This window comes from Scardinius erythrophthalmus, assembly GCF_964197995.2.
Source record: "Scardinius erythrophthalmus genome assembly, chromosome: 12".
Taxonomy (NCBI): Eukaryota; Metazoa; Chordata; class Actinopteri; order Cypriniformes; family Leuciscidae; genus Scardinius; species Scardinius erythrophthalmus.
Genome location: NC_138232.1, coordinates 24,636,134 through 24,658,891, shown reverse-complemented (window position 1 = coordinate 24,658,891; position 22,758 = coordinate 24,636,134). Strand labels below are relative to the sequence as shown.

At 39.0% G+C, this 22,758-nt stretch overlaps 1 protein-coding gene across 5 annotated transcripts in view; it reads left to right on the top strand.

Moving 5' to 3' along the window:
• LOC308700123 (SEC14-like protein 1) overlaps positions 1-22,758 on the top strand; it is a 395,381-nt gene that overhangs the window by 269,406 nt on the left and 103,217 nt on the right. For all 5 annotated transcript variants that reach the window (XM_081381509.1, XM_081381510.1, XM_081381513.1 and 2 more), the window contains exon 8: positions 6,890-7,079. In XM_081381509.1, coding sequence (XP_081237635.1) covers positions 6,890-7,079 — 190 coding nt within the window. The remainder of the gene's footprint in view (positions 1-6,889; positions 7,080-22,758) is intronic.

The window sequence follows — 22,758 nt, the reverse complement described above, 5'->3', positions numbered from 1 at the left end:
TTATTTTACAATATATGGTGTAAAAACGTCTGAGTGCTGCCCTCTTCAGGTTGAACGATGGCTACTGCAGTTGAATTTTCCTATTGGATGTTTGCGGTGGTACGTGACGTAAGCAGGTTCCAGCATACCACGCCCTTGGTACGAGCTCACCACGCCCTTGGTATGAGCTAGCGTAGATTTATCTGTATTTAGTACAGTGGTCAGGAGGGTACGTAGGCGTAGTGTTGCTGGTTGCAACAGCACTGCTGGACTGCATAGCTTTCCAGCAGACTTGGAAATTAGGCGCCAGTGGTTGCATGCACTTGGCCTGGAAGACTGTGAGTGTGAAAACTGCATTTTACGCGGGATTGTTTTTCCAACACAATAGAGGTGGAAATGGGCTTCTCCACACAGCTCGTGCTGAAAAGCGACGCAGTGCCAAACGCTGCTACTGCATGGACTCCACCACCGCAGCGGCGTCTTGATGTGAGTGATCATATATATTTTAATCACAATTTATGGTTAGGCTAAAGTTAATCCTCTGGGGTCAACAAACGCGCCGGCGCATTTTGCTGGATTTTTTCGCATAGCAGCAAAATATGAATATGCCTACAGAGAGCGCGCGCTATTGACATCAACTCGATAAAACCTTTATTTTACTGTCTATGGATAAAACTCATCAGATGCATGTACTTTACGTCGTCTTGCGACCCTGTAAGTCTCTCTCCATTTTAGAGCATAGTTTTAGAGAGTCTGACAGCAGGTCTCTCAGGTGCACTCAGCCCCGCTCACGGTTCGTCCCCTCTATCTCCGCTGGGGTCTGCCCACTTTTCTAGCATTTTTCAAATATTGCCAGTGGGTGGAGTAAGGCTCTGACCAGGGGTTTAGTTACCCTTTAAACAACGAAGCAACACAAACAAACGAGACTAGTTTGGGTGAATTTGGAGCATGTGGGGGGATAGGTGACCTCAGAATGACCAATAAGTATTATTTTGATTTGGGCCAGTGACAAATAAGGTTTTCAACTGATAAAAAAATTCAAATAGGTTAAAACTGCACATCAAAGTAGTTATTATCTTTATGGGGATGTTTTTTACTTATTACTAAAATCTCAATTTTAAACAATGTATTTTAAGCAGTTTAACTGAGAATCATGTGACGACACCAGTCAAAATGTCATACGGGATAACGTTAATGCATTTTCTAAATATTATGATATTAAAACTTTTCAAATCAATAATGCTTAATGAATATATAAAGTGATGCAGTAAACAATATTTAGAGCTCAGAAAAAAAAAATTGCACAACTTTTTATTCTCATTATATTGTGATTTCTTTAAATGTGACCCTACTTGTTCAAGTTCTTAACCCACATTTTAACACTGCAATGTGATTTAAAATGCAAAATGTCTGAAAATGTTTTACAGGACTTGGTAACATGTTATTATTGTTTCCTCAACTCCATGAAGTGAAATTATGCATTTCAATGGAAAAAAACAACGTTATCCCGCCTGACTTAAATTGTTACTCGGTATGACACCATATGAGTTAACACATGAATTGTCATTTTTACAACACTTACACATAATAATGTTCATAAATAATTAATGTTTATGTTATGCAATGTTTTTCTAAGGAAATTAATTAGGCTGTAAAGAAATACAGATGTGGTTTTCAGTGTGTAAACTGTTACACACAAACTCAGTGTGGTTTCTTCCAAGATTTGGCAAGTATACAAATACATTTTAACAATTTTTGTCATGTTTATGAATATCAAAACAGCACACCTTTTCAACATTAGGTTTAATTTAGTACTGAAATGTACCTTGAACCATTTTATTGATGATCATAGTCACTCTACATCAATATTCATAAATAATGTAAAGGTTAGAGTATAGGCGATCTTCACTCATTTCACTGAACATCATTTATTTGAACAACAAATTTACAAAAGCATGTAATTGAACAACATATTTATAAAGAAAAATCTTATTAATGGTTTGAAATACCTTGAATCACTAAATTTCATTAAATGAACACTACATTTTTTATAGACATTGTCTAAAATAACAGAATTTAGAATTAAAGCTGCAAGCAGCATTTATCGGGGTTCAAGCATTTAAGGCCTTTAAGCACATAAGCATTTAAGACATTAAGTTTTATTTAGCAAGCTTTTAACCACTGAAATAATAGATGGAAAAGTCCATTTACAGCCAATACAGGCAATTTACTAGGAAATATGTGGTTTTCAAAGCTTTTTGACAGTTATAGCGCCACCTATGGTCCGATCTCCATAAAATTTTGCTTGCTTTTTTAAAATGTCACATAGGGTCATCAATTTTCGAGTTTTCCTTTAGGATTTATAGTCTTTTTAGCGTATTTTGCCAAGCCCCTTTTCTAAATTACCCTGTTACAGCCACCCAAATGCAAAAGTTCAACTTTTTTTCAATAATTATTGATCTAGAGTGTCCAGAGAATTGTCCTAGACTGGTCTGTTTCCGATCGGGCAAAAAACCTAGGACTAGTTCGCAAAAGTAGTTTTTTAAACATATTCACGAATATTTAATGAACGGTTTGATTGACAGCAGTGGTTCTTGAGGCAAAGTTGTTCAGTATGAGGAGATCTATCAAATGATATGCATATTGTGTGGGTGTGTGCAACACCACGTGATTACAGAGCCGTAAAACTCGTTAGCGCCAACTAGTGGCCGATTTCTTTCAAAATTCTTACATACCTCTAGGGCCATGAGTCGAACATGCCCATCAAGCAAAAAAACAAAAAACAAAATGCATGTTGATGTCACTAGAGTGGATGGCCTGTTCTTAAAGGGGCGGATTCCCCAATATTACAGGTTGGACAATAATTAAATGCAATTGTAATTAAATATTATTATGAATTATATAATTTGCTAATATTCAACTAAACAATGTTAATGATATGTTAATATCACAATTTGAATGGAAATGATACAAATTAAAGCTGAAAACTGTATAAGAATATATTGTCAAACACATGCCATCCAAGATAACGGATGACATTATGGGCTAACAGAAAATAACTGTTATCCTATATGACAAAATTGTTATCCGGTATGACAAAACTCAGTTTAAATCTTAATCAGGCAGTATTTTTGGCTACCTATAGAAAACTGCAACCTTTACCCTCAACTTCCAAATATGTAAATTCATGCTAAATAAACATATTTACATAAAATCCACATTATATATGTTATTTTAGCGTTATCCCATATGACACAGGATTTTACTACATAGTGTGCTAGTGAGGAAAAAGGGTTTGTTAAACACATTTTACGAAAGACATACTTACCTTTCACCATTTTGTGGGGGCCCTTTAGGGTCTTCCTGATTGTTTAACATGCTGTCTCACATCGTGTCAAAATAAAATTCACAATAAAATTGCTCCAGTTTGCTTGTTATCCCGTATGACATTGGCTAACAGCCAGTTTTGGGACAGAATGCTCCAAAGCATAACAATTAACTGGATGTCATATTCTTTGTAATATTTAAATATATTGTTGTCAAGACTCATACAATAATGCCTGTGGCAGAGATGTTAGGGTTTATTAGATTTTTTACAGTTTGTTTGGCTTTTTTGTATGTCACTCTAAGGTCCGGACAGTTATCCGGTATGACATTATGTGACTATAATGTCTAATAATTCTTACACTTTGTAATACCCTCAATATATGTTCATATCATTTGATAAACAGAGATCAATAGATTCAATAAATGTGCTTTTTATTAAACATTTCCTTATTTTGACTTCATAAAGGGGTTTGGACATCAAAATTGCACGTCATGTCATTGGGCCATTTAAGAAACCGAAGCAGCACAAAATAAACGTTTACCGGCACAAATTAGCACAAGCGAAGCACAAACAAAAAAGACTATTTTGGGTGAAATTGGAGCAGGTCGGGGGCTGGTGACGTCATCGTTTATAATTCGGTCTAATATTTCAAAAACTGATGCAGCACAAACAAAACTGCAATCTATTGGAAAATCAAAATGTAAATACAGAATATTGCATTGTCATGTTGCATATTACATTTCAAATTGAATATTGCTACCCATATGCTTCCATACGTCATATTTATCACAGATTTCTGCTCGTTCTAAATCAGATATAGATAAAGTAGCACAGGAAAGATTACATTTATATGAATGCATTAGTGAGAGAGCTATTGCGTGTGAATTAATTCTAGCTGGTTATTGCGTGTGAATTAATTCTAATTCTAGCGTCTCTCATATAGTGAAGCTGTGGGTGTTAGTTACTAAGAAATATATGCTAGAACTTATCAATTTATAAGCTATTTTATTGATAAATCACAGAACCGTGTCGACAATACATTTCTGCGCTACTGAATGTTTATGTGAGTGCGTGATCTTCATGTGATATGCAAGCGACTTTCTGTGTGTGCGTAATGCATCAACAGTTTGGAATGGTGATAAACTTTACTGTACAATAAGCTGTGTAAAACATTAATTCGTGTGATCAATTTTGAGCATCCAGAGGGTATAATCAAACACATCTTGTGGAGCTCTCTGAGTATGCATTTATTTGTCATTTTAACTGAAACAAAAAGTGGACTTTTCTTATCCTGTGGCGCTGAAGCGTGCCGCACAAGTCCTGAAAAGTGAAGCCAAAGCGTCTCGATCGCCCCCCGGTGGTTGTTCACAGTATAGGTCATAAACCCTGCCTCCCTATGAAGTCTAATGGACCCGATGGAAACTAAACAATCAAATTACACTTCAAATTATTTTTTATTTTTTATTTTAAAGGGCCTTTGGTTACCATGACTATGATCAGATAAGTTGGTTTTATTGGTGTTAAAAATGTGGTGACGTGGTCAAGACAGAGAAGACAGAAACAGACTTTAAAACAGACTTTGCTGCATTAATCATAGATGAACTGATCTATAAATGAACATGCATCCCAGAAAATTGTGTGAATGATTTACTGTCTTGTGTAGTGTTTTTAATTCTATTATTTTTTGATACTGTGTATTTTATGATAGAACCAACGGTCAATGTAACCTCACCCATACCATGTTTGGTCTCTATTAATTGGTACTTTGAAGATTAAAATTATTGTGTACATGATATGCCGATAGCTGCGCAACATATTTGTATTACAAGAATCTCTCTTAGTTTATCCATCAGAAACCAATCCAGCTGCACATGCAAATGAGCACGCTTAAAACACAGATTCATAAATCAACCACAGAGGAATTTCCACCCTTCTCATTGGTCAAGCAAACCCGGAGAGGTGGGGCCTTTCTCAAGCTTTATTATACTGCGTTCACACCAAACACGAATAGAGCGTCTGGCACGAGTGATTTCAATGTTAAGTCAATGTAAAGACGCGTTTATGCGCGTCTGGAGGTCCTGCGGCGCGAATGAGGCGTTTAGCACGGCGCGGTGGACGCGAATTCGCCTCATCCGCGATACGCGCAAATGATTTTATTTGGTGCTTTTTGTGCATTCACGAGTTTGACGCGAATTCGCGTCTGACGGCCAAGTTGAAAAATCTGAACTTTGGCGTCTGTTCGTGCCGCGTTAACCAATCAGGAGCCTGCTTGTTGCTGTCACGTGGTAAAGTGACGGGATAAACTCCCGCCCGGAGTCACTCATTCAAAATGGAGTATAGCAATATAGCAGAATATAATATTCAATATAGCAGTTAACTGAGTATCACTAGAAATTGAGTATATACTAGTGAGTATCACTAGAAATTGAGTATATACTAGTGAGTATCACTAGAAAGAGCACCAACAGTGGTATCCATTCCACAGTTTGAAAAACATTTATAGTTTTTAAATATTTAATATACTGTATTTAAAATTTCATATACATTTTCTAACCGAAGACAGATGGACAGGCGGTCTGCAGCTGGGATAGAGTGCCTGTAGTTGTAGGTGTCCTGAAGGGTGATCCTCGCTCCGATGCGGTAACTCTCTCGATGAATGCTCTATCAACATCAGCCATCTTGCAAACAGACAAGCGGATTTCGCCTCAGACACACGTCAATTTCGCTTCAAACTTTTGCTTTTTACGCGCGTCAATTTTGCTCTGGACTCACGAATGGATTCAAAATGTTCAAACGTCCAATTAGACGCGGTAGATGCGAATTTGACGCGCTATTCGCGTTTGGTGTGAACGCACAGTTAGAGACAAATTCACAGTGACCCTCTCTCTTCTTTTTCTGGTCTTCACTGCTGCTTCTTCGGGTTGATGTCTGTGGGGATGGGCCCATGGCAGGCTGTAAATTATTAGGACCATCAGTTTGTCACATTCATTTAGTTAATTGTGTAAACAAAAGTGCATTTAATCTTTTTCCCTGCCCTGCACGTAATGTCTGTTATAGGGGCATACATTCCGAAGCATATCAACATGTATTCCAACAGTGAAATGATCAGTTTTAACATCTGGTCACCTTTGGGGTGTGTTCACACTTGTAGTTCGGTTCTTTTGCTTCTCTTGCCCCACACTAAAAAGAAAATAGTAAAATCACACTCTAAATTAACACAATGTCAATACTTCATGCTTTGAATATCACGATTATCGTCAATACCGATATATAGCGACTATCCCTACACCCAATCTAAAGATAAAAAATGAAAAAAAAACTGGTTTTAAGATGCATGTTTTGCGATGGGGCAAAACTGAACATCCAAAAGAATGCAGTGTGCTGGGCTAAATTCTTGTTTGGTGCGCACCAGGGTTCAGGTGGCAGCGTTCACAGATATTCAAATGAACTGTACTAACAGAGAAATTGCACTAGAGTTCATTTTGATCGAACCAAACCTGCCAAGTGTGAACACACCCTTAGTCAGTGGCAGTCTACAAACCCACCTGTCTAGCTTAGCTGTTGGTCCTCCTTTCCTCTCAGATCCCAAAAGATGAGCATATTCTACGGTTCCTGCGTGCACGGGACTTCAACATAGATAAGGCACGGGAGATCCTTTGTCAGAGTCTGACGTGGAGGAAGCAGCATCAGGTGGACTACCTGCTGGACACATGGAGCTCTCCTCAGGTGTTGCACGATTTTTACACCGGCGGCTGGCACCACCACGACAAGGGTGAGTGAGCACAGTAATGCCCTGTCAGCTAAATGTATTTGTCATTAATGCATAGCCAATACATACTGGCTTAATGATGGGAACCATTTATTCATGACAGTTCATAAAATGTCAGAACTTTCGCACTTTCATGCGAAAGAGACTCAGAATCAGAAAGAGCTTTATTGCCAAGTGTGCTTGCACACACAAGGAATTTTTCTTGGTACTGAAGCTTCCAGTGCACATATACAAATACAAATACAAATACAAATACAAATACAAGAAGAAACATAGTAATACAAATTCTAGGAATAAAAATATAAATATAAAAATATGAAAAAAGTGTAAGGTCACAGTTGGGTTTAGTCAGAACAAACATTTACAGATTATGAACTTATTTACAGTATTTTGAATAGTATGAATTAGTGGTGCACGATATATCGGCCGCCGATATAATATCGGCCGATATGGTCATTTTTTTACACATCGGTATCGTTCCGATGTCAAAATATGGCCGATGTGAACAGGCCGATATTTAACGTGTGAAGCTGAAGAGGTTGATGTGAGAGAAATACACATTTCATACAGATGACATAAGCAGAGAACAGTCTGTTTTCTTTCATTTTTAATTGTTCTGTTTAAAAATAGAAGTTTCAAGCTTTCTATATATGTCTCAGGTCTGTGAGGCAGGTAGGTTTCGGTTCATTTATGAGACGCGCTCCAGGTTCACGCGCCGTCGCCTCTGTCCTGATTAAATATTTTCTAGTATATTTACTTATTTATTAAATCCAATGCAATTCGTTGATGAAACATTGATCAAAATTAAGATACAATTAATACAAAACGAAATTAAATTTAAAGACAGGCTTTGTGCTTTCTGCTTGAGGTCTCTGTGAAAGTTTTAAAGCAGTTTTTAAGTGCCGAGAGCGCTCACGTCTGTAACAGAGAACTGGCCCGTCCATAACATTGTTAATGCAGTCCAGTGCGACTTATGTTTTTTTCCTCTTCATGACACATTTTTGACTGATCGTTTTTTGACTCGTAGATATTTGAATATATTGCTTGATATATGATGATACCCATTCGAATTTGATTTTTCTCAAAAGTGACAGCGCGTGTGATTTGTGGATTCTGATAAGTGCGAGTGGAAAAACAGGCGTTAATTTATTCATTCTCAGTGTTGAGAAACGTAGCCTTCATGTGTTATTGTGTTAATAATAACTAAAGTAGCCTACCTAATTATGTTTCATATTTATTTTGTATGAAAACTATCGCGTCCGTTGCGTATGGATTAATAAAGTAGGCTACCGTTGTATCAGTGCTGCGCGAGCTCTCTCACAAACACGGACGCGCGCACAGAGAGAGAGAAGATAATTGTAAAATGAAAACGGGCTAAGTTTAAATTTTGTTCTTGCTTGTTTTTTTTTTTCTGTCAAAATGTCAGAAAGCATTTTGTATTATCCATCCGTGTTTTTAAAATTCGTTAAATGACGGACGTTTTACTGTTAACGGTTACTGTTAATATGTCGGATTCGTCTTATAGCCTACTTGTTATTATTTTTAGAATAAGTGATTCGTTATGCTATTATTGGACTCCTGTCTATTCATTGTCAACTGTTTTCTATAAATATGTTTGTATTGGCCTACATTTATTCAGCTGCGTGTCCTGTTTAAAATGTGCAATGTTCAAACGCAAAGACAGCACATCACAAGAAGCCCCTTTCCCTGTGGTATTTTTTAGTATAATATTTGGATATTGGAATAATAAATGAAGTAGCCTATCTGAATTGTACACTTTATCCTGTTTTTTTTTTTGTTTGTTTTTTTGTTTTTTTACTGTTTTCTAAGGGTTTCTTAATTTTAGAAACTGACCAGCACACATTATATGCAATGCAATATAATGCATGTGTGTATGTGTGACATATTTTGCACACAGGTAAAGGTGCCCAATATCAGTCATTTCTAAAGTAAAAAAAATGTGTTTTGGAAAATAGCTCTTTATTTGATAATCATTAAAATTTGTTTTCTATACAGAGATATCGACATCGGTAAATATCGGTATCGGCCGTAACAGCAATATTAATATCGGTTATCGGTATCGGCCACAATTTTCACATCGGTGCATCCCTAGTATGAATATATATAAATATCACCAGATATTGCACTAAACAATGGGAGGAGTATTGCACTTTCAGGCATATGCCTTGGGAGGTATGCTAACTGTTCAGAATGGAAATGGCCTGTGGGAAGAAACTGTTCCTGTGCCTAGATGTTCTTGTGGCCAGTGATCTGAGTCGCTGTCTTGATGGCAACAGTTCAAACAGGTGGTGTCCAGGGTGAGTGGAGTCTGTGATGATTTTACTTGCTCTCTTCCTCACTCTGGGAGAGTACAGGTCCTGGAGGGTTGGCAGCGGGGCACCAATAATCCTCTCCGCAGTCCAGACTGTCCGTTGTAGTCTCCTGATGTCTGATTTGGTAGCTGAACCAAACCAGACAGTGATGGAAGTGCATAAAAAAGACTCAATGACAGCTGAGTAGAACTGAATCAGCAGCTCCTGTGGCAGGTTGAACTTCCTCAGCTGGCGAAGGAAGTACAGACTCTGCTGGGCCTTTTTCACAATGGAGTCAATGTGATTGTCCCACTTCAGGTCCTGAGAGATGGTAGTTTTCAGGAACCTGAATGACTCCATTGCTTCCACAGTGCTGTTCATGAGTGGGGGAGTGCTGGGCTGTTCCTCCTGAAGTCCACTATCATTTCCACTGTTCTGAGCGTGTTCAGCTAAAGGTTGTTATAACTGCACCAGACAGCCAGCTGTTCAACCTCCAGTCTGTAAGCAGACTCATCACCATTTTGGATGAGACCGATGACAGTGGTGTCGTCAGCAAATTTCAGGAGCTTGACAGAGGGATCTTTAGAAGTGCAGTCATTAGTGTATAGGGAGAAGAGCAGCGGGGAGAGAACGCACCCTTGGGGGCACCAGTGCTGATTGTGAGAATCCTGGATGTGAGTTTCCCCAGTCTCACTAGCTGCTGCTGGTCCATCAGGAAGCTGGAGATCCACTGACAGATTGAGGATGGCATGGGGGGGGGGGACATGTCCATGGATGCATTGATGTGTGAGGAGGGAAACCTTGTACTCAATCCTGGTGGAGATGGGAAGCCAGTGGAGTGAATGAAGAATGGGGGTAATGTGAGAGTGTTTCCGCACTCTCATCAGGATCCTAGCTGCAGAGTTTTGGATGTACTGAAGCCTCTGCAGACCTTTTTTAGGAATCCCAATGAGAAGTGCATTGCAGTAGTCCAGTCTGGAGGAGACAAAGGCATGAACCAGCTTTTCGGCATCTGAGAGGTTGAGAATGGGGCTCTCAGATGACTGTGAGGGTCATCCCCATCAAAACTCAGCACCTGCCCCCCCCCTAAATCAGATGAGATGCCGTCTGGGCCTGAAGCTTTCCTAGTCTTCTGTTTTTTTGAAGACTCGGCTCATGTCCTCCAGACCTTAAGCTCAGGTTGGATGGCAGGAGGGTGGAGGAGAGGGGTGCAGGAGGTGATGGTGAATGTGTGAAGTGCAGATCAGAGCGGGTGTGTGGTGTGAGACCGGGCTTTTCAAACCTGCAGTAGAATGAATTTAAATCATCAGCAAGTTGTTGATTCTCCACAGACCGGGGGGATGGTGACTTGTAGTTGGTGATGTTCCTCAGGACTCTCCAGACTAATGCCAGGTCGTTGGCTGAAAACTGTTTTTTCTGATTTTATCCCCACTTCTGTAAGCATCCTCTTTGGCATGACGAAGCTGTTTGAGTTTCCCAGTAAATCATGGTTTATCATTAGTGAATGATAAGAATGTCCTGGTAGGAATGCATGTATCCTCACAGAAACTGATATATGATGTTACAGTATCTGTGAGCTCATCCAGATTGTTGGTAGCAGCTTCAAAAACAGTCCAATCAGTGGAATCGAAGCAGGCCTTGTAGATCCTGCTCTGCTTCATTAGTCCATCTTTTTACAGTCCTTATTACAGGTTTAGCTGATTTCAGTTTCTGCCTGTAGGTCGGTATAAGATGAACCAAACAGTGATCAGAGAGCCCCAAAGCTGCACTTGGCACGGAGAGATACGCATTCTTTATTGTGGTGTAACAGTGGTCCTGTGGTTACTGTCTCTGGTGGGACATGTAACGTGCTGTCTGTATTTTGGCCGTTCATGGGAGAGATTTGCTTTGTTAAAATCCCCAAGAATGATTAAAAGAGAGTCTGGGTACTTTTTTCCGTTTCAGCTATTTGTTCAGCCAGCTGTTTTAGCGCCGCGCTCACACACGCGTCTAGAGGGATGTACACATTCACGAGAATGAAATAGAAAATCTCCCGCGGCGAGTAGAAAGGTTTACAGTTTATGAAATGGGCCTCTAAATTAGGAGAGCACATCTTCTTCAGCGTTGTTACATCTGAACACCAACTTTCGTAATGTAGAAACACAGTCCACCTCCCCTCGTTTTCCCTGTTAGCCGTTAGATGCGATCCGCTCGGAACAGCTGGAAGCCTGGCAGATGTAGTGCGTTGTCTGGTATGGCTTCACTCAGCCAGGTTTCAGTGAAGCACAGAGCAGTAGAGTTTAAAAAATCCTTGTTATTGCGGGTGAGGAAGAAGTTTGTCCGTTTTGTTAGGAAGGGATCAGAGATTCTCAAGATGAATACTGGGGAGTGCAGTGTGGAGGCCGCGCTCGCGAAGTTTAACCAGCGCGCCGGCTCGCTTCTCTCGTTTGTGTCTGACCGTGCATTTGAACAACATCGCTGCCCCTCCGACAAGAATGTCCAGCAAAACGTCTGAATAATCAAAAACTGTAAAACAGTTGTCTGGTGTGTTTCCTAATGTCCAGTAGTTTGTCTTTGGTGAAACTGATATGGAAAGAATGACTAAACGCAGAGCAAACAAACAAAACCAACACAATAACTGGAGAGCTCCACACTGAGGCGGCCATCCGCGGCGCCATCTTGGATGACAGAAAATACTCTGTTTATTTGTGTACACTCACAATAAAAACAAAAAGTTGTGCTTTTCGGAAAATAAAGAAAAAAACGGATGCACATTCTACTCTCAGTGAAGTCTATTCTGATACATATCAGAAAATGAACTGTAACTTACCAAATACTTGCCACACATACATGAGAGATGCGATTTCAAAGCTTGAAGTGTTTATTTTTAAATAAAGTAATTCATCTTGAAGTGATTTTACTTTCGTCCATGATGGAACTCACGTCACCGCTGATGTTGTGATTTTTGGATTACTCATCTGTTAAGGTGTGGTTATGAGTACACTAGATGTATTTCATGAAACTTTTACCTTGGCAGTATGAGAACACCCCCAACAGGAGTCTCTTCAATCATTTAGATTTAATGTAAAGTGGAGGGAGTTGGTCAGGTGATTTATCTGAAAGATTGGTGAGATTGCTAACTTGTAAACTCATCTGTATTATCAGCACAAGGAAGACACAATTATAATAAAATACATTTTATTAACAAAAATTAATCAAGTGATTGGAGTGTGACTATGGAAGAGTTACGTTATGTTATGGAAAGATAAACTATTGTTTATCTTCTATGAAACTAATAAGGTGAAGACCTTATCATGCATCTTACAAATAAACAAAAGATTATTTGTTATTAACTAGCATCAGCTATATTACCTCTAATGTAAATTAGAAAATGATATACTGATACTATACAACAGTGCCAAGGTCTCTGGAAAGAGGTTTGGTAAAGTGATCTTGGATCAGTCCGATGGCGGTGACGTCTTCCACATTGTTGTGCTGGGTGACACTGCTGTGGGGAAAGGAGCTGGGATCCATTTCAATAACCTTGAACACAAAGCTCTGTGGGATGCTGATCTAATAAAGTCTGTCAAGTATCAAGTATCAAGTAATGGAGCACCAAAGGGTCCTAAAATCTGGAACACGCAGATGAGACCTTGAAGTAGGTGCAGAAGGTCCTTAATCTGGAACACGCTGACGATGGTACCTTAAAGTAGGGATGTCCCGATCCAATCAAGTGATCGGAAATCGGGCCCGATCACGTGGTTTCAGACTCGATCGGAATTGGACGTTACCTCCCGATCAGGACTCGGATATATATGTATATATATTCTCATTATTTTTTAACACATCTATAGTTATGCGGTGGCACAGAGTTACGCCGGTTTCACACTGCATGCGTTAGCAGAGCGTAAGCAGCGCAGGAGCAGTGCGTATGGTGAGCAGGACACACGCGTTTTGCTTTCACACTGGCAGCGTTTATCACGCGCGGCTGAACCGCGGGTTGTGTACAGACAGAGTACTCTATAATGGATAAGTTGGCATTGCTTTATTTCGTTTTCAAATACATTTAACCTGTTAACCGTTGCCAGTGCGTGGGCGCACTGAAGCGTTTTTTTTTTTATATATAGTTCAAAGTTACTATCAGATTTAATGTTATACTTTGACAAACTATACATCATTAAAAAGATATAAGACTCAAGTTTCAGTATTTGACCACTATTGTATTCTGAGAAACTTATAGCGACAGTTATTTCTTAATTTGTGTCAGGACTCAGGAGTTATGAAATGAAAAAATGAGTCGATACCTTTAATATGAATTATGAGCATCAGCCGCTTTCATTCATAAAAAAACTCTGTGCTGTCGTCATGACAGCGATTCACAAAACAACGTCCCTCAGGGCTTTAGCTCAAAAATGTGCAGATTTGGAGAAATATTGATATATTCTCATAGGTTTACATCAGATTTCTATAGACAGGAATAATATTTATTGAATTTATACCCAAATGCGTCGATGTAATCATTATGAGCGTTTGGATACTCTGATACTGTGTTTTCAATTCATACCAATAGCCTGAGGGCGTATATGGAACATGAAGAAGAGCCATGATCATGTGACATTCCAGGAAGCCTCGAACACACACAAAGCTAACAGAGATCGCACTGTAAAATGCAGATAAAGATGTTTTGAAGACAATAAACAATGTTGCAATGATATTTGAGTTACCTGTGTTTTTCAAGCCATGCCAGGTTTTTTATAATAATACAGGGTTTTTCCTGGGTCAAAACTGGTCTTCGGTGGTGGCTGACCGACATGGTCATCCACACACAGCAAAGAGTACCCTAGTACCCACATGATCCGCAAGCCCAATATTGACAATACATGTTAAATTTAAAATAAATACAAAGAAACAGTTTGTGATTTTTTTTCTTAACCTATTTATTCAGGAAAAAAGAGCAGTGAGTGATTTTCTCTTTGCATTTTGTTGTCTTATTAACATTAAAGGGATAGTTCTCCTAAAAATTCAAATTATCATAATTTACTCTCTCAAGTTGTTTTAAACTCGAATAAGTTTCTTTCTTCTGTTGAAAATAAAAGTTATTTGGAAGATTGTGGGTAACCAAACAGTTGATGTACCCCAGTGACTTCCATAGTATATTTTTCTCCTATGGAAGTCAATGGGGACCAGCTACTGTTTGGATAGCCACATTTTTCAAAATATTAATATTAGAAAAATATTAGAAGGAAATTAATAGAGGATTGGAACAACATTAGAGTGCGTAAACTATGAGATAATGTTTATTTTTGGGTGAACTATCCCTTTAAGGACAAGCGGCAGCGTGTTTACTATTACTACTGTCTCTTTAAGAGTTGTGCGCGACGCGTCTACTATACACGCATTTGACAAGCAGATTTTCTCTCAATTTTCTCAAGTTTGCTTCCACTTTAGACATAACCGACTTTGTTTATGTAAACCTTGTGTGTATTTAACAGTATAAGCACAATAAGACTCGAAAGATAACTTAGTCAAGTATCCAGGCGCTGGTAGACAGGCTTTTAGTGCATGTGAGCTTCACATGTACGCGCTGAGGAACTCACACGTAACAGTGCACCAGCACGCGAATTAGCCTAAATGTTTAACCGACAAGGCATTAAAGCACATGTAAATTATGAACTGCAGTGTCCCGTTCCGTTCCGCTGCGTTAACATTTTATGTGAATATACGTCGCGTTGTTCAGTATGTTGGGACCATAGTAGACTGTAAAAAAAAAAAGAGGCGCCAGAACAGATATAATGCACGATTCTACGATATTTCTTTAAAAGCAGATCGTGGAGACATTATAATCATCCACGATCAAAAATCGTCATATCGAGACCCCTAAACCACTTCAAACTGGATAGATTTTTTGCGTTTATTTAAAGTTATGTCAGCTGCATGTGCGGAATGCTTGTCACAAGATGTAAGAGAAGATAAGGCAACTTTTTTTTGACTGCAATTCACACCCAGCGCTAATTCAGCAAAAATATTCTCCGAATGCACCACGTGAAACATGGATTCGGTCTTCCGACCTTTAGGATCAGTTGATTTTGATGCGAGGGAGAGAGCAAAGAAGACGGAGAGTGCACGCGCGGGGGTGGGGCGCTGTGATCGTTCTCTCCGTCACTCCGTCAATAGCCTGCTTCACTCACAAAACCCAATTACAGATCAAATAAGGCTTTGGCGGGACAAAAAATCGTTTTGGCGGCCGCCAAAAAATTTTCAATGTAGGAAAAACCCTGTAATAGATTATATTTATAATGTAATGCTAATCTATATAGACTCTCATTGTGCAGAATACCATACAATAGTATATTTTCTGTCTGATTGTTTTATCTAAAGCCAAATTAGATCACAGAAGATTATTTAAAATACTCTGCTTGCGTTATAAAGTAAGTTTGGAGCACAAACATGGTTTTAATCTCATAAATTGTCGTGTATTGATGGTGTGCTAAGCTAACATGCTAGCTAGCTCTAGGTGCACCTGCAACCTAGAAGTTATCTTTTATGATTTTGTTTCAAATAGGAATGCTTGCTGAAATGTTTCTTTATTCCAGAAGGACATTTGATACAGTTAGATACAGTGAGAACTTTGATAAAAAGAAATTAGGGACTGAAACCCTATGAATAGCCTGTGAATAGCCAGTCGTTAGTAGCTATAATGCAGACAAAATAAATGCATATTTAGAGCCATAACCAGGCTGGAGAGGTGTGAATGTGTTCAGGGGGAGACTGAGACTGAATGGGGATCGTTTGCACCACAAAACAATAGAGACAAAAGACTGAATAGATGACTTAGAAGATGACTATAAACATCAGTAGCATTTTAGAGTCTAATCAAAATAAAGTCATGACATGATCTTGAAAAACATTTAACTAAATACAGAGTTTTAGACTTATCATCTTCATATTTTACATACAGGGGTGCAAACAGCGCGCTTTTCGGCGCCTCCCGCTTTTTTCACGTCAGTTTGGGTGACTTGTGTGAATCGTGCAGATCCGAAGAGTTTTTTTTTTAGAAGGGCGGGGGGGGGGGGGGGGTTGAGAGGGTCTGATTATAATTTAACCAACAGTAATTCTGGATTGCGTCCACCAACAAGTAAATAGGAAATAAGCGAATCAGAACACTGCGCGCCAAACCAGCAGTATGTGCGCAAGCGTGAACCACTAGTGTTTCTGTCTCACTCTGGATCTGCCACTGCATCACATTTCTCTCTGCGTGGCGTGGAGTGTCCGTTTTTATGTCGGCTCTCATGTTAACTGGTTAGAGCTTGTTTTAGAGCACAATGCCTGCGTGACACACACACTTCTCGAGCCGCGCCGAAACCGCGTGATAGAAATAGAACCGCAACCGACGCCTATTTTTCACGCGACACGCAAGAGTGTTGGAAGTTTTCAGACAAAATAGAAGGCGCAAATACATATTAATAAATTACATTTTGATGCTTGAAACTCTCTCGGTTTTGACAAATGCATTTATAATTGTAATTTAAAAAATAGGCCTAATTATCGATTTTCAAATATTGCCCCGTCAATAGGCCTACAGAACGAAATATTCTGTAGCCTATTTTGCCGTCAATACTGCCGACTTTGTCTTTGCTGTATCAGGCTATATATATTATGTTTAACATCCAAGTGTAGATCTGTCGGCGCACAGAGCTACGCAGTCGCAGACAGCACGTGAAGTTCGTGAACACCGAATTCCCTTTTCTTTCTTATCTATTTGTGTTTGAACAGACATGTGCACGAAAAAATAAGCCAGTGTCCGTCTCAACGAGTTTCCCTGTAAACGCAGTCAAAATAAAACGGACGCGTGTCATTACCGGTATTAGATACACGCATTCGTCTTAAAGGGACAGCACCCAATATACCTGCAGCTGTTTGTGTCACCAAAGTTAATCAAAGTTTAGTCAAAAGATAAACTGTATTAATACTTAATACAGTTAATTTACCTGAAAAACATAAAGCACTGCTTTATTTCTCGTGTATTTGTGTTTTATTGTATTTATATTTGTATTTTGTTTATTAGTTTCTATGCAGATGCACTAGGCCCAGTGCTCGAAGTGGGGCGGTACTCACCGGTACGCAGTACCGGCACTTCTGCATTTTACTCCAAAGCGTACCTGCACGTTTTCTTGCGTACCGCTACTTCTCGCATGTAGCCGGTACTCTACCACTGACAGAAAAGCGTCAGTGTCACGCCCATTTCACATATACTTCGTTTGCAATGCGTATGCAGAGCTTATTTTTTTTCCGCACCCATATTAACAGGTTAGACTAGAACTTTCGCACTGCACGCGGATGCGGTCCGGCAATGCGGTCCGGCAATGCGTTCCAGGAGCGGTGCATATACAGCAGTCCAACGATCGTTTCCACACCGAGTCTATTTTCGCTGTGCTGCACGCGCTGAATTAAAGTGACAGCGCGTGGTTCGTGGTCAAAATTAACACAGAATATGACATTATATATAATTTGTATTATTTAAAATTACTTTTAACATTTAAAAACAGACGTTTTCAAATTCCAAAGCTTGCAGAAGGTTCCTAATGGCAATACTGACTTAGGCTACAGCTTTCCTGGTAGCCTTGAGTGAATTAACTTGTCTAAGAAAATGATTCATAAAACGTATATATATCTGTTGAGCCTATGTTTACTTTCGTCATTGACACAGACGAAAATGAAAAGACTAAGTTCAGCTTTAGGAGGGGAAGAAATAGTCCAGGATAAGAAGACTGAGAGAAAATAAATATAAAGATGAGGAGAGAGCAGGTAGCCTATTGATAAATAATCTAATGACAAGGTTTTAAGCCTATTTCTTATAATTTTTTGGCCTTCAAAAGTCCTAAATTGCACATATGTAGATCAGAGAAATCCAAATTTTCTCGGGGGAGCATGCCCCCGAACCCCCCTAACTACGGGGGTCTTGAGTCTGGTTGTCCAGGGCACAGGAAATTGTTAATCCGGCCCTGGGTGAAGGCAGTGAGAGTAATGCAAGAGAGTACCGGCACCTTTTTCCCCCCACTTCAAGCACTGACTTGGCCTACCCTACACAATTACCCCAATCATCCTAGAATTATTAATTCTTTACAAAAAGAGCTATTCAAATCATCAGGTGAAATTGTTTTCAGGAAGTAGCAGTAAAGCAAGAAGAAGAAGTGCAAGATAGTTTTTCTAAATTTCATTTGACTCTATGTGCCTATAGGGGTGGGTTGGGGATGGTGGCAATGTAGTATCTGGATATTTGCTGCGGGACGAGGGCTTCGATTACCTCTCTCTTTTTTGACCATACATGTGTTTGCACCCCTGTACATATAACATGGTCAGACATGTGGCTTTAGCTGTAGTGCATTTCTAGATTGCTACAGTGCCAACTTCAATTTTATTTCATGAAAATGTTTTATAAAAATGCATTTCTAATAACTTTACAAAATTTTGAAGCTCTTTATAACTATATTTTTCATTATGACAATAATTAATTCTACATTTACAATAAACTGCCAGGTGTCAGCTTTCAAATGAGATCACACTTGTGCTTTTAGTGCAAAGGGATCATGAACTGTATCTGTTTCAGTTTGGGTATGTCATTTCTGGGGATTTTTCAAAAGTGGGGTTGCAGCTTAACAGGTTAAGAGAAAAGACTTATCAAGAAGCTTATTTTATTAATAATTTCATTTATATAACTTTTGGTTCATCTTTGTTTTTATTGTTCTGGCAACAAGTTTTTTTTTTTGGACATTTGTTTTCTTTTTAAATTGCTGTTGGTCATTTGATCGACTGTTTAACCCCTTAACTGTCACCTGCCCGTATACGGGCAACCTAAATTTACTTCACTATATTACTATTAAATCCTAATCTAGTCATGACAAACTATATATCGTTGGAGAGGTCTAAGACTCCTTAATAGATATTTTATTTAGATATTTTAAAACATTGTTTTTTGTTACAATTTATGCCGGAACAGTTATAGATGAATTTATGACAAGAGCGCACCTCAAAAAATCTACATCATAACAGGTGTTTCTGTCGTTTGTCACAAAAAGTCGACGCACACACTTTTAATAATTGAAACTTTGGTTTTCTTGCTAAAAGTTCATAAAACATTTAATCTAGTATTTGTCAATAAAAAAAAAATTATAAAATAATATTATCCTCTAAAAAGTATAATATACATATTATCCTCTAAAATATAATATCTTTTTTATTGCCTTTTTTATTACATCACATATTTTAGTAGTTATCACAAATTAGGTATCATTTGAAAGCTTACGATCTCAGAATTCATCCTGTGAAAACTGTTTTGAAATTGGACATTGTGTTACCATAGAAACGGTACTCTAAATTATTTTATCAGGCTCCTCCCCTTTTGGGTGTCGTCATGTTTGTAAAACATATTTTGTAAAATATATATTTTATATAAAAGAAAAATATTAAATAAATTATATTTGATTTAATGTAAATTTAAACTTCCATAACTTTTTCATACTTTAATTTTTTGAAGTGCTTTCACATCAGTAATAATCTGCATTTTTTCCCCTTTAAAACAAGACCAAACTTGGGTCTATACTCCAAAGCATTCTTAAATTACAACCATTTAAGCTTGAATAGTGCATTTTAATGTCCATTCTCAAAAAGGGGGGTGACAGCTAAAGGGTTAAAACACAATAGATATCATCAATGCACTTTTTGGATAAAACTGCGGTGTATTTTGGCCATGATCAATGCATTGTCACTTTAATTCAGCGTAAGCGGCGCAGCAAAAATAGACTCGGCGCCGAAACGATCGCGGCACTGCTGCTTCTGCTCTGCTCCTGACGCGCTGCCGCGCTGCCTCTGCGTGCGGTGTGAATGCTCTAATCTGTTAACATGGGTGCGAAAAAAATATGCGCTGCACGCTCTGCTAACGCGTACAGTGTGAAACCGGCGAGTGCAGTTCCTAAAAGCACATTATTGGCTTTGCAAACACTGTGGCACTTTTATTTTTTTATTTGTTTACATGCCTGCTGGGTATTTTAAGTTGAGGTGCTATTTGTTTATATATTAGACTTTTTTTATATTTACTGTTGCAAAAGTTTTATATACAAGTCCAAAAGTGAAGAATTTATGTTATTTATTACTTGATTGTTCAAGCTACCTCACAGAAGTGCTCTGTTTGTTAACAGAGTTGTTGAATGTCAAAATAAGGTGAATTAAATAAAAAATAAGGAACATCCTGGATCTGTTTTTCGCTCTTCTTTATTCTTTTTTTATGTATTATAGAAGTATCGGATCGGGACTCGTTATCGGTAGATACTCAAAATCAAATGACTCGGACTCGGACTCGAGGGCAAAAAAACCTGATCGGGACATCCCTACCTTGAAGTGAAGGTTTACTCTCCTTAGCTTAACCTTGTTGCAAATGTCTTTGTGTGTCTTCTGCCTCTCTGGGCCAGACACTCAGAACTTGGTCAATCCACTTTTGTCTCTTTGGCATGGAGACTCAGGCCGTGCTGTAGTCATTGTTACCGTCTCGCTGGACAAAAACTCTGAATGTAGTGTTTGTTAATGTTTCGTTCCTCACAGACAGGAGACTCAGAATGTGGTTGTATCTGTAGATACAGAGCTGTAGACTCATTTTGTTGTCTCTCTCTGGACGAACCAAAGTCTCAAAGTGGTGTATCTGTTATGACAGTGTATCCTTCGCAGGCCTGAGACTCAGAACTTGTATCTGTTGCTACCTTCCCTGTGACAGACCGCAGGCTCAGAACGTAGTTGATCTGTGACAGTCTCTCCCCTGCTAGCCAGGATTTAGAACATTGTTGATCTGTTTCTGTCTATCCCCTTACAGCAGGGGTCCCCAACCCCCGGGCCGTACAGAAAGAATAAATAACTTACCGTATTTTCCGGACTATAAGTCGCTCCGGACTCCGGAGTATAAGTCGCATCAGTCAAAAAATGCGTCATGACGAAGAAAAAACATATATAGCCTAAGACGCACTGGACTATAAGTCGCATTTATTTAGAAATTTATTTCACACAAAAAAAAACAATGTTACAGATAGGACAGTTCTCCGTTACGGACATGAGCGCTCTGAAAGCGGCACTAAAAGACTGCATTAAAACTTTCACAGAGACCTCAAACAGAAAGCACAAAGCCTGTATTTGAATTTAATTTAATTTTGTATTAAAATTGTATTTGTATCTTAATTTTAATCAATGTTTCATCAACCAATTGCCTGGATTTAATAAATAAGAAGTAAATATATTAGAAAATAGATAATCACGACACGGAGGCGCCGGCGCGTGCATACTGGAGCTCGTCTCATAAATTAACCGAAACTCAGTGATAAGGTAGCCTACTTGCCTCACAGACCTGAGACATATATAGAAAGCTTGAAATGTCTACTTTTAAACAGAACAATTCAAAACGAAAGAAAACTGACTGTTCTCTGCTTATGTAATTCGTATGAAATGTGCATTTCTCTCTGGCGCATTCACTACTGCGAAGATCGCGAGTCAGTTTTGTTTGTGTTCAGGCTTTCTCAGTTGTCTTTAGGCGCGATGTTACGAGGACGCTTTTTCACGTTTATTATTAGATTTAAAAAATACCCCAGTTTTTATGCCGGTCGAATCATTTTATTTTGTTGTATTTATCCGCCACAGCTTTTAAATATTGTCTGATATTAAACCAGTCCGTGGCGCAAAAAAGGTTGGGGACCGCTGCCTTACTGGACAGACTCAGAACGGTATATCTGTTATGCATCAGCTTTGCAGGCCGGGACTTAGAACGGCATATCTGTTATTTCTCATCCTTGGAGGACAGACTTAGAACAACGAGTGTCTGTTAAAAGGGTACCTTTATCCCTTTCTGATGAGGAGGAGATTGCAATTTGGTGCTTCTCCATTCCAGTGCTGCAAAGCAATATTTTTGTTGAGGTGTTCTTGGGGTTTGTTTCATGTGAGTTTATATCAAAGATTAACAGGGTGAAACTTGACTACATGCAAAAGAAAATGGTCTGCAGCATTCTAACACTGTGTCTACACCGGTGCATCATACATCAAAGTGAACGTTCCAAGCACGCTGATCCAGTGCGTCAGAAATAGAACGTAACATCTGTTTACTGTCTGCGATTTGGCCAATGTGGACAGAATCACTGATTTTAATGCGTTGCATGTTCTTTTGGCACGACATGTCATGCCATTCGAGACCGGTGTATTAGACAGTGTAACCTGCCAGTTAATACCATAAACCAGGGGTCCTCAACATTTTTCGGGGCTAGGACCCACATGGAGCAGGGAACCCGGAGCAGGGGGGCTCAAGCCCCGTTTTTATCCAAGGCCATAGCAAGTGTTATTAGCTTGGGGAAATACATCTAGTG